General features: G+C 40.7%; 1 protein-coding gene across 1 annotated transcript in view; it reads left to right on the plus strand.

Moving 5' to 3' along the window:
- Positions 1–756: 756 nt before the first annotated feature.
- thsd7ba (thrombospondin, type I, domain containing 7Ba) overlaps positions 757–12,986 on the plus strand; it is a 100,045-nt gene continuing 87,815 nt past the window's right edge. Inside the window, exons 1-2 of the mRNA XM_049003305.1 lie at positions 757–769; positions 1,723–1,899. Of these exons, the coding sequence (XP_048859262.1) occupies positions 757–769; positions 1,723–1,899 (190 nt within the window). The remainder of the gene's footprint in view (positions 770–1,722; positions 1,900–12,986) is intronic.

The raw sequence follows: 12,986 nt of genomic DNA on the forward strand, positions 1-12,986 counted from the left end.
GATGCCCGGATATGGGAGGGGCGGCAGTTCCTTAATTGCCGAGTGTTTGCGCGAGCGCGTCTACCGCCTGGATAAATCGCCATGTCACCCCGTGTTTATTTATCGCTGTCTGCACTAACATTCTGGCATCCTCACTAACGACTGCGCCAAGGAGAGCAGGAGATTTTTTTCCCCATTTTTTTTTTTAATCCATCACTTTCCCTCCCTCTGAAATCAGATTTATGCAGCAATGAAACGCAGTGAAGGCGATGAGATAGGAATCAAATTTCCCCGAATGAAATCATCCAAAAACGAGTTTTGAGCAGTTGGCTTTACTGGGAAATCATGTTAAAATAATCCACATAGTATTTGGTTATCCCATTTTTGTATTCAGCTGTCCAGAAAAGAAAGTTCAGATGAACGAAATTTATTACGCGCATGCCACGAAATACCCTCAGAATGGATGTAAAGGCTGATTTTGAAAGATGGGGATTGCATTATGATTAAGACACAATATCCCCGGCCTCAGTGCACTGTGAAATATGAAATGCCATCTCTTAGATTAAAGGAGAAACCCCAGACTTCAGGATTTCCTTAGCAACATGCTAAAAAGAGGGAGTTTCCAGTTTGAGCCTCTTCACTAATAACAAGTTTTGCTTACGGCTGGGAGCTTAACTGTGATGCATCCTCACCCAACTCACATTGGTGGTGACAAAGCTATTGTGTTCTCTGTAAAGCACTTTTTTTTTTTTTTTTTTTACTTTTTTTAAAAAAGAAATGGAAAGTGGAAGTATCTTCTTTGTCTTTTCAGCTTTTCAGGCTTAAACCAACGTCACCACAAAAACAAAACTTAAATTAATGGCCACAGTCATTCTGTCTGTTCAATTCAAATGTTCATGCTGACAAATGAAAAGTATGCAGGATAACGTGTCTTCATTACAGCCAGACGGGCATGCAGGCTAACCCAGCCTTTTGTCCTTAAGATAATAAATAGGAACCACGGTAGTCCAGAAACTCAAGTTAATGAGCTTTTTACATGATATTTTGAGGAACTTAATCGATCAGTCCTAATTAACCCACATTTTTCAAAGTGAAAAAGTCATTAAAGGTTCTTATGATTAGTCTTTTAAAAATGTTTCTCAGCTAGTTGTTTTTCTTCTGCCTTTGTTCAAGGTTTTGTTTGTACGTTTTAGGGCAGCATTGGAAGCAGCCCTGCCTGTTTACTCACTGACAATTTATCACATAACAGTTCCACAACACATCTGAATGAATAGATGTTTCAGTGTAAGATATGTTCAGAGGTAGAGATTTCAGGTCCAAGATTTTGTTTCAACCAATCAATGTGACTGTGACTCTTTATACTCTACTGGTTGGTCGAAACAAAGTCTTAGTCTGGATTTGTGCCCTCTGGACCTGAAATCTCCACCTCTGGTTATATTTTCCTATTCCCGGTGAGATGTTGATGAGTGCTTTACTTTGAAAAGCTTTGTTTCTTTTCCAAGTGACCCTATACTTAACTGATGCTGTATTGCTTATAATATAATGGAAATTGTATTGTGGTGTATTACCAATTACTGAATCTCTCATGGTGGTTAAAGGCTTCTGTAACGACTTACACATGTAAGTAAATATTCTGTTTGACTTTGATGTGTATAAAGAGTCCTTCAGATGCTGGCCGCAATCACAGAATACAATAGCAGCAATGGTGCCGCAAATCCCCTGATATACGTTTCTCTTCTCCAGGAGTAACAGAGGACAGAAAGTCAATTGGCCAGACTATGATTCTCAAGGATGACCTTGCTGCAACTGCCTTGACATGGCGGGTCGGGAATTACCTGCTGCTCTTCATGTCCCTGCTAGCCATTCAAATAAAGGCCGACCTTGAGTTCCCAAAGGATAAATACTACACGTGGAAAACAGGTAAGACCTGGACGTTATCGTAGTCATTTACAGGCCCAGATCAGCGCGTGACTTATTATTGGTCAAATTGTATCATGTGACTTTACGTCAACGCGACACCCACTCTGTTCAGATAGGAATGTTAATAATGGTTTATTGGCTTCATTATAACTTCTTGTAGTATGTTAAATCATTTTAAAGGACCTAGTATTTGTATCCATTTGTGTCAATTGTTTAAAGGGTTTTGCAAATCACTTTTAAATCAGTTTTAAACCCCCCTGTGATTCTAACCAGCTTCCTTGCACATTTCGATATAGCTACATTTGTGCTGCTGAATTTGAATATTAAACACAGCTGATAACACCCCTTGGCCGCCTTTATTTCTTAGTGAATATAACAGCATTGTCTCTTAACTCAGAATAAACAATATTCACCTGATTCAGATCCCCTATTGTACATGCATGGCCTGCTCCCTGTACAGGATAATTAGAAGTTTCATTTCTTTCTCCGCAGTTGGTTAATGATTTCGGTTTCATTCGCTGCTCCCACGATAAAGAGATTGATTAATTTCCTTGGAAAGGGCATATGTTCCAAGAGATGTAATCAGAACACCACAAGCAAGGGGGAAGACAGTGACCACAAACCTCAGGCGAGAAGCCGCTTTATGAAATAGAAAGTTTTTCCTTGCATCTTTTCGCAGGGAGAGATGTTTTGGGCGTCATTTGAATTCTAGAGTCGTGCCCCGTGGAGAGATTGCGGCGGGTAGCATGCGCCATTCCTCGGTGTCTTCGAAGCGTTATGGGTAATTGAAATGGTTGTTTGGATTCTTGTCCTTTTGTTTGCAGTCCTGTCGTTTGCCCTATTGATTTCCAGACAACCCAAGAAAGCTTTTACAGGCAATGGAAAAGGTGTCAAGTCACACACACGGGAAAATGCTTGTCATGATGGATTTAAGGATGATGCAGGTTGATTTGGTATTAATCATTGGCATAAACAGTGCCATGATTTGCGTCTATTGTCTGAGTATACTCCATTCTTAATTACAATAATTTTTGGCAAATCACTGTAAAACATGCCATGTTCTTTTGAGACTTAATTAATCTGTTTCCAGATGAATGCTGTGTCATCACCAAATGATACAGTACGTAAAGTCTGCCATGTTAGGTATACGGTATTAGCAGAGAGGTTTATGTTGCTCAGAAATGTGATTTATAACAGCCTGATTATTTCACTAGTGCTGAAGATAAGCCTGGATGGCATATGTCCATCTACACGGTATTGCTCGTACACCTACAATCCCAGAATGCATCTGGCACGGGCGATGTAACCCCACCTGCACAGGCCTGTGCCCAACCTCTGCTGACTCGCAGCCAGACCCCCACAAAAACATTCTGAAGCCTCCCTCCAGAATGATGTCTGCTTGGCAGCCACACAAGGGATGATGGGAAGGGATCCAGTCCACCCACAGATACTTACATTTCCTCATGTGTTTGATACTTCTGGCCATAAACACACCACCTACTGTACTCTGAGGACACATGTGACAGAGCTATGTGAGATTTCACATTGGTGCATATAAGTTTGTAAGGGAAATGCGGACATTTTGGGCAGGATAAAGTCATGTGACGAGTTTGTTCACCCACTGTACAGTACCTGTCTCTCTTTCCCCTATCATTATGTAACATGGAGTAGTAGTTTGTCTGAGAGCTCAGCAGACAGTACAGTAGCTCCTTTGACATTTTCTGTACCTTCTTTCCCCTTTGTTGGTACCAGCTTGGCTCTTTCATTTCCCTGCCTCCCACTTGGTTTCATTAAAACTACTACCACTCCATTTCCCATATAAAGTACTTTGAAATGAAGCTTTATTTCAGCAAGTATAGGTACATTGGAATGCTTTTGTTTTCACATATCCCACCTTGATCTCCTTTATAAACATGGTGACAGCGAAGCTTAGTGTCAATGCAGGATCAAGCCATTTATCTGGCAGCCTTGGAGCATTACAGGGGGGTTAAGGGCCTCACTCAAGGGCCCAGTGGCGATGTCACTGTTCTGCTGAGGACGGCATTCAAACTGGTGATCTGATCATAGATATGGAGGCCTCACCTGTTGAGTCACACTCCGCTCCCCTACTTATAAAGTGCTCCCACCCTGCCACTCTCATGTCACGGCATTTCTCATTGCTGTCCCACCATAAGCAAGTCTTACTCCACATCCCACTGCATTCTACATGCTCTCGATCAAGATATCCTGCTTTCCCTGCTGCCTGTGATGTTTCTACTATCCGTGGCACCGGACCTGACCCCCCCTTTTCTCTACGATGTCTCTCCTTCCTTCCCTGATGCTGTTCCACCATTCATCCTGCCGTCAGAAGCAGCACCAGCACCCGTCTGCCATCACCTACCTGCCCCCTGCATTGAGACTCAAACCTTAGCATTTTGACTGTATAATCTTGTTCATTTGACGTCCTCTGCCTGCCCCCAGAGGACGGGTTCCCTCTATGGTTCCTCCCAAGGTCTCTTCCTTCTAGGAAGTTTTTTCTTGCCACTATCTCCTCTGGCTTACTTACTGGGGGCTTTGGGCAGGGAAAATGTAAAGCGCTTTTAGACAATGTAATGTGAAAATGTGCTAAATAAATAAAATTAAATTGGATTGAATAGTGTCTTTCTATGAAATGCACCCATTCCTATACTCCACCTGAATTCTTTATAACAGCTTAATATTTGTCAACCCTCCCTCAGCTACCTGGCCCACAGTAGCCCTGACTAATCTACTCTTAGATGAGTTGGCTTCCCTTGGTCTCAGAAATATTTAATTATGACAGTTGCACACAGCTCATAACTAGATTAAAGGTATATTGGCACCCAGAGTCCTCTGAGCTGAAAGCATGCAGAACTCTACTGGCTAATGTGGAAATTCATGTCGAGACATTTAATTGAAGACGGGGGTCAGATGAGGAGGTTTGTCCAATGAAAAATTGTTGGAATTTCAATATCTTTAAGAAATATATTTGAACTCTTCTATATGGATTTATCGTTCTGATACATGCTAGAATACATGTATATGCAGACAGAATTGTTGCTTTGAGCATTCAGTGTGTTTGGTAGCAGCCTTGGATATAGCTCATATATCCAAATTTAATGATACAATTAAAACATGATCTCTGCATTTTACAGCACAGAGCGTCTATGCTGGAAAGACCTAGATTTTTAGGGGTGGTAAGATTCACCAGTTTGCATCAGTGCACCGATGTAAAAGTTCCCGATGAGGCTGCACCAATTTAAAAAGTGTGCATCAGATAGAATTTGCGATGAACTCGAGATACGTCGTTTCTAACTTCTTTGCATCAGTAAACTCCAATTTATTAATGTATGACATTGACTTAAATCGTTTTGCTTTATTAATATTGTATTATTTATTTAGCTCACATCCTTGTGTTATTAATATTTCCAGAGGTCATTATGCTTCCAGAGCACAGGAGGGAGGGTCTTTAATCGTGAACCTTGTTGTGTGTGTAAGCTGTTGCGTGCAAAAGGGAGCCGCCTTCTGTCCCTGTGCTTGGAAAACTAAAATATGGCTCCTGGCTGGATTTTATCCATCTGCATGTTTATAACATATTTGCATGTTTGGTATTGAGCCGGGAGGCAGGTTATTTAATTAATTTAAAAGATTTTCATAAAATATAATATGTTTAATAGTTCTCAAAATTATATATACATCTCCGCAAGTTGTGGCACTTGCTGTGGTACAGTTAATTAATAGCAAGTTATTTTGAGGCAAATAAGTATAGCTAATCAGTAATTGGTTAAATATTACTTGTTGTTATTTTGTTGTATTTAATGTTTGATTTGTGAAAATTGTAGAACTGTTCTGCACAAAAGAAACCTCACTTGTGTCTGTCAAGGGAGACAAATCACCAACATGTTCTTATGTTTATGGGAAAGGGAGGAAAATCTTTAATACAGTCCAAAGTATTTTTTTGTCTTTGCTATTTTCATTTAGAAAAGGCCTTCAAGCAAGTCTTTAGTTTTATCTTGTTAAGTCGTATCCAACTCCAGACTGTATTCACCACCACCCACCTCTCCTATCATATTGCACTCCCCACCGGGTCAGAACACCTTACTGTGAGGTAGACTGTTACTCTGGTTACTGATACTGTACCACACCTGCGTGTGCACATCCCTCACCACACCACGTCACATCACCAACAAATCAAAACACAAGGCAGAGTGTCACAATGGAAGGGTCCCGGGCCTGGTCTGTACATCCCTCACTATGCCACGTCACATCACCAACAAATCAAAACACAAAGCAAAGTATCATGAGGGGAAGGTCCCGGGCCTGGTCTGCACATCCCTCACTACACCATGTCACATCAACAACAAATCAAAACACAAAGCAGAGTGTCACAATGGGAGGGTCCCGGGCCTGGCCTACCCTGTCCACTGGAATTATCAAGCGGGAAGCAGCACACAGCCAGGGTCACAAAAATATTTAATTATTAATTGTAACCCTATGCTTTTATTATTTAGAAATGTTCCCTCATCTCCAGGTCTCCATTGGTATCAGTGGCCAAGTCCCTCGGCCAAGTGTTGCACAAGCTCGAGGTGTGTCCAGTGATGCATCACGTCATATCGTGTTTAATCACACAGCATCGCAATAGGGGTGAATCGTATCGTAAGAGTAGTTGTCATATGTGTCTTTAATCTGTTGCATTGTTGGCAATGCATCAAAATTTGTCACATCACCTCAGAGATGGAGATGCACATCCCTAAAGATTTTTATTATTCATAATTATGTGGCTTTTCTATATGCAAATTTGAATCACAATATCGACATCGAAGCTGTGTGTCTGAATTTGTTCTTAATATTTGAAATTTAGAAATCTTGGTTTTCTTTGGATTGTAATCTTTTTTCCCCACTCTTGAGTCCCTAGTGAAATGATGAGTTCTGCATATATACCAGTGTTCCCCTGAGTTATGAAACAGACTGCTGAAATTTAAGAAGTTTTCTACTATATATCACAGTTTTATTCCAGAGGCGAGAAATTTATTGATGGTATGTTCATAAAGCGGTTCCACTGGGATAACCTACTGCAGTCAGGGATTATAAATTCCCAGACAAAGCCCCTGCTCTGGTGTCTTGGGGGAACAGCTTGTTCCACAGTCTGGACCTGAGTATGAGTCTGATATCTTGGGCAAAGGTACTGTAGAAGCATGTAATTTATCTGAAGTCAGATTCTCTTTACATGCATAATGCACTTTTAAAGTGACTTTGCATCTGTTTCCTTACGGAATTATAATGTGAATATAGGGCTGGATTTCTGCAACATCTATACACCTGTAATGACATCAAGAATTATCATAAGGCTGTAAAAAATAATGCGGCATTAAAAGGTATTTACATAGGTATGGATATGTTGATATCCATCATGGGGCCTGTGTGGCTCAGTGGATTAGGACTCAGGATTGGAGGTTCTCCTTGGGGCCCCTGAGCGATGTTGCTCCAGGGACTGGTTAACCCTACTTTCTCAATTGCACATTACCTATTTCCTTCATGCTAGAAATGCATGTAATAGATTGACTGAAAATGAATAACTTTGTAGACCACAGTTTAAGGTAATCTCTAAATTGGTGATCAAGTTCCACCCGAGGCATTAACTTAGATGACGAAGATGTTTTCAAGTGCGGATATTAAAAGAAAGACAGTAAATGGTGTGGTTTTTTACTCCTCTTAGTAGCTGTTTACAACTGAATCAGTTATAACTCTCAAATGACATCACAGTAAGACTCAACTGTTAGATCTGAGACATATTAAATGTCTTGTGTGGTTTGTTCATTTTCTGTCATCATGTTTTATGTGAAATTGTTGGTGTAATTTAATATTTCTCTGTTTTACACTGAGAAATTCTCCTAAGATTATCTGCATGTTTATTTAATAACCTACCCCGGACTCGTTACAAATTAAATGAGAGCTTTCTACTGGTAGAGTTCACTCTCAGGTAATAATTCCCAAGAATGCAAAATCAATAAAAGTTTCTTTAAAGAAGAAAGGCTCATCTAAACTCTTCGTCAGTGTACCATATTGTTGATGGTAGCATCCCATTGATAGACCAAACCCCAGCAAATATATATTGCTGATTTGTTGCTTTACTTAATTCAGACAGCTGTCATATTACTGCACTTTGTTCCAAACCAAGAGAAAAATCAATGGTTAGTATAAGGTGTACTACAGTCCGATACAATTACAGTGTTCGCTTGGTTATGTATTCCACAGACATGCATTCAGCAATGAAACTCGTGTCTTGAAATCAATGATTTTATACCAACGTCGACATGCTTCAATAGATTTTAGAGCCGGAAAGCAATTTCTCTGAGGTATACCTTTTCTCTGAGGTATACCTTTTCTCTGAGGTATACCTTTTCTCTGAGGTATACCTGAAGTATGCTTTTGGATTCCTTAGCTTGCTCCTCTTTGGATTAATGATTAGACCGATGGAGGTGGGTGATTTATATCAATCCTTCTGAAGTCTGCAATCATTTTGATCATGATCGTCATTGCACACTTAGCACAGGGAGCATGAAAAGGTCAGAATGATTTTTCCATGAAGTTGCTAAGATGTCATTGGCTTCCCACCGAAGTGGCTTCCTTCCAGAGTGGGATGTCGGTGATCTTCTTATGACAGATTAAGGCTGGTCTTTTCTGTAGGCACCTTCAACATTCCTGATCCCTGTGGAAACTCCCCAAGGAAACCAGAATGTGTGTGCTTTAGATAAGTTCTACACATTCTCCCAAATATAGATTTTCAGAGTAACTTCTGTCTTGGGAATTTAGATTTTTTTGTTGTTTACTTCACTCATATGCAAACTGAGTCTTCTGCATCTGAAGGGGAGGGGGGGTCCAGAGAATTAGTTTTCATGTAATATTCAGCAAAGTAAGCGAGGGTAAGAGGTTAGTCGCTATGCATATGATTCTAATTTTAGAACAGGACTGGGATGAGATTACATATTTTAGTATAAGAGAGCAGTATCAGTAGCTTATGAGATGTGACTGGCTGCACTTAGAGGTTCACGGAAGGTTTCCTTGAAATCTGATGAATCTGACATCAGAAAATATTTTTGATATTGTTTTAAATGTCTTCCGGTAATGTAATGCAAGCAATATGTCCATGCGTCCATTTTCTGTAGCCATTTATCCAGTGAAGAGTCAGAGGGGGAAGCATGGGGAATGCAGTGGAGAACCATCCATCGTCAGTCACTTGTTGTCACACAATGGGCAGAGTCTCAAGTTTGATTGCCACATGTTCCCTGCAACATGCTCAGATTGTTATGCCAGAGGATAGGGGACAACAGTGGCATCAGTCTGCTGTCCTTGGGATTCAAACCAGTCACCTTCCAGTCACAGACACAGGTCCTAATCTGCTGAGCCACACATCGCCCCCCCTTGTGTATGACACAATCATGGCAGTGCAGGGCGAAATCGTGCGATATAATAAAGAGACTCCAAACTGCATGTCTTTGAACCACAGAAGGGAGACGCACGAACTTCAGTGTGAGTGTAAAATATCTCAGTGTGATTCATGCTGCGCTGTCTGCCACAGTCTGAAGAAGAGGCGTTATTGGACCTTCACCACCTTCACTGAGCACTAAGGGATGTAGAATGGCTAAAGCAGTCAGCCATTGTACAGAAATGGGGCTGTCTTCTGGGATGTGTCTGGTGTTTGTGTGTGATCGTGGCCTAATGCCTATCAGTTTAGCGGGGCAGCTATGGACAAGGCAGCCAGAATTCACTCCATTCTGCACTTGTCAAGGGAACAATGCAGGACACAGAACAAGTTAACCATCAATGAAAGAGAGAGGAAGTATAGAAGCAGGGTTTCAGCGCACCGGCACCGTGAACCGGGGGCAGGCGGCGTGATAGGTGTCAGGTCACATGTCAGCCTGTAGCGGTGCTTTCACAACCGCGCTTAACTTGAACTGTTTCACTGCTATGGCTGCCAAATGATAGTCACCGTTTTGGAAATGCTGCTTTAATTAACTGACTTACATTCTGATTAATTACTTTAGTAAAGCAGTTAATTTTAATACTGCATTTTGAAAAGCCATTAAAAAATGGCTGTACTTTTTATACGAAGGTATCAGATTTTTATTTAGTAACAGTTTTAAATATTCTAAAATAATGGGAAAAGAAATTCTATAATATGTAGCATTTTAAATGCCGAATTTCATTCCTTTACTTGATTGTATTTTCTTTCTGCTTATTATTTTGTTCCAACCCATAGAATCCCTACTGAGTAGACAGGGATCAACTGTTACTGTATATATAGCTTGCCAGTTAGCCTGAGAGAGGTGCTTTTAGCTGCCCCTGTGAAAATGGTTCAGAAAATCTAACACTTTGTACTCTCCTTATGTAACCTGGAAGTGTGTTTTTGTCTCATTTTTATTGAAACTTAGTTTCTGGTTTTAATGTTTAGTTTTAAAGTTTATAACGATACTAATGTGACTTGAACAGCAGATACAGTTATAAATTTTACTATGTCATGTTTTCTTGAACCTTGGAATATGAAAATATCAGTAAAGATTTAGTAAAAATAGCATTTTAAATCCCTTGGTACTAAGTTGCAGGTCAAATATACATATTTTTGCATATGAAAAAATACAAATTGTCTGACAGATTTACTGTCTTGTAGGTTTGAAAGAGAACAGGTTCCTCTTGAAGAGGTTGTTCCTTTACAGTCTAATTTTAAATATCTCTGACAATTTTTGGCTAAATTTTCACAACGCGTTCTCCTCAACCTGTCAATTTAAACTTGTTTTTTTAAAAAAAAAAAAAAAAAACTTGTTTTTATTGAAACACTTGAATATGACACAGTAGGCAAAGGATTCTTCAGATGTATGGTTTTAAAGGAATACATCCACATGAGAACTGATATTGCATTCCAATGAGTTTCGCTGGAGGAAAGTCTGTTCGCGTTATGAAGGAACTCCCCAAGGAAACCGGAATGTGCGTTTTAGATCATTTCTCCACATTTTCCCCAAATCAGGCACTGAGCTACGAGCGTAACTAAAAGTTATAGTGACAGGCTGTCATTTTTTTTTTCTTTTTGGGTGTGGGGGGAGGGGGGTAATGATAAAGTGCAGTTTATTGAAGCATAAATATTGTAATTCTACATTTGTGGTTAGCAGGAGTAGGTAATACAGTGGCTTGATGGTTAAGCCTAGTGTCTTACACCTCCAGGGCTGTGAGCTGGATTCTTGACCCCGGATCTGTGTGCATTGAGATCAGATATTTTCCATTTTTAGATGAATTAGTATATTTAAATTGCGAGTTCCTTATGTGAGTGAGCACCCTGTGACAGACTAGCAATTTCATCTGGGCTCCATCGCTTTTCTTGCCTGTTTTTTTTAACTGAATCTTGGTGCTTCGGTAAGAGTATATACTTTAAATTAAATTAAATATTGAAGGTTTAAGCTTTTAAATACTTTGCATAAAAATGTTGAACACATAGCTTGAAGAATGCTGATTCAAAAAGGGTGCAGACCACTGATGTTTCCATGGCAATTGGTTATGTACGTAGGGGGAGGGGGGTGATTTTTATGTATTGGGTAGGTTTTCTTCACATGGAAGTTGGTGTCTTCAGTAAATCAAACTGACGATGTTATGCATGTATAAATCCTAGATGTCCCAGACAGCAGTGAGTACTCTTACTGGGGAGGCAAGTAATTATGTACTTGCTGCAGGTACCTGTCATTTTATCACACGACAAATATCAGGCACAAAAACAAAAATGTTGAGTGAACACGATACATATTTTTTTTCCATAAATAACTAGGACTGAGACAATTTACTATACGAAGCTATTCGCTATGGAGAGAATTTCTGTAGGTTTTTAATCTAAATAAGTCATTGGGCTCTGTTCTGACGATCTAACCCAAACCACAAAGCGGAACTAACAGTTATGGACATTTCCAGATTCATTTGTACTACATTTAAACCAGACTTTGCATCAGCGCAAAGCTGAAAAGGCTTGTCATAAACTCTTAATTATTTAAAGGCATGTTTTTTTTTTTTTTTTTTGGGGGGGGAGGGGGGGTAACATGCAATGAACCAATCAGAATGGTGAGTCACCCCACCTCTCAAATGCAGCAGGGCACGATCTACTGCAGATTGCTATTGCAATGGTGCGTTTGCCCATTTATGATCGATTTTCAGCAGAGGAAACGGATGTGATCATGCGCGAGGTGAAGAGGCATGAGGACGTCATCAATGGGAGCTCACTGTTCCACCGAAGCCTGTGGAAGGGAAGCAGGGAGAAGGCTCCAGCTGCAGATGCCTGTAGAGTGGAGGTCCACCGGAAATACGTCACTCCACAGGAAACACGTTGTCACGGGAGATCGGCAGCGATCGCGAGCAGAGCGGCGATCGTGCGGAAGGAGCAGGCAGGCAAGCGGGATACGGGGAAAACGGGGTTTTAATATGGATAAGCGGGTCAGGGAACACTGGACGGCAACAGACATCAGGTAACATCAATGACAGACACGGGTTAGTACAAATCAGGAACTTAAATACATGAAACAAGGCAGCAGGAAACAAGACACGACTGGGCACGATCAGGAAATCACACGTGGGTAATTAGGGGGCGTGGCACACACGAGGAGCGGACGGAGCGGGCGTCACACACGTGATCTCAACTCTGTGTTACAGCGAATAAACCCTAACCCTAGCCTTAACCCTAACCCTAACCGGAGCTCCACTTTACGTCCTTAAAGATCATGTATTTCAAGTGGAGCTCCACTCTACAGGCATCTGTAGCTAGACTCTCGTGGAAGCAGGCGTGGGATGAGGTAGCAGCGAATGTGTCTTTATTTTCTGCCATAACCAGATCAACTGCGCAGTGCCGAAAGCAGTATAATGATGCAAGAACACGGAGGAAATAGATGCTCGCTGCTGAACGAGAGCAGATGCTGGGAACGAGGACTTGCAGTAATTATGTTTGTGTGTTTTTTATTTTAATTTTGGGTCTGCATATATAAATAAAAGTACGATCTTTGTTCAAACAAAACACAACATAAAGTTTTAAGGTGTTTTAAAATATTCAAATAAAAGGCAGT

The sequence above is a fragment of the Brienomyrus brachyistius genome, chromosome 1 (assembly GCF_023856365.1).
Source record: "Brienomyrus brachyistius isolate T26 chromosome 1, BBRACH_0.4, whole genome shotgun sequence".
Classification (NCBI taxonomy): domain Eukaryota; kingdom Metazoa; phylum Chordata; class Actinopteri; order Osteoglossiformes; family Mormyridae; genus Brienomyrus; species Brienomyrus brachyistius.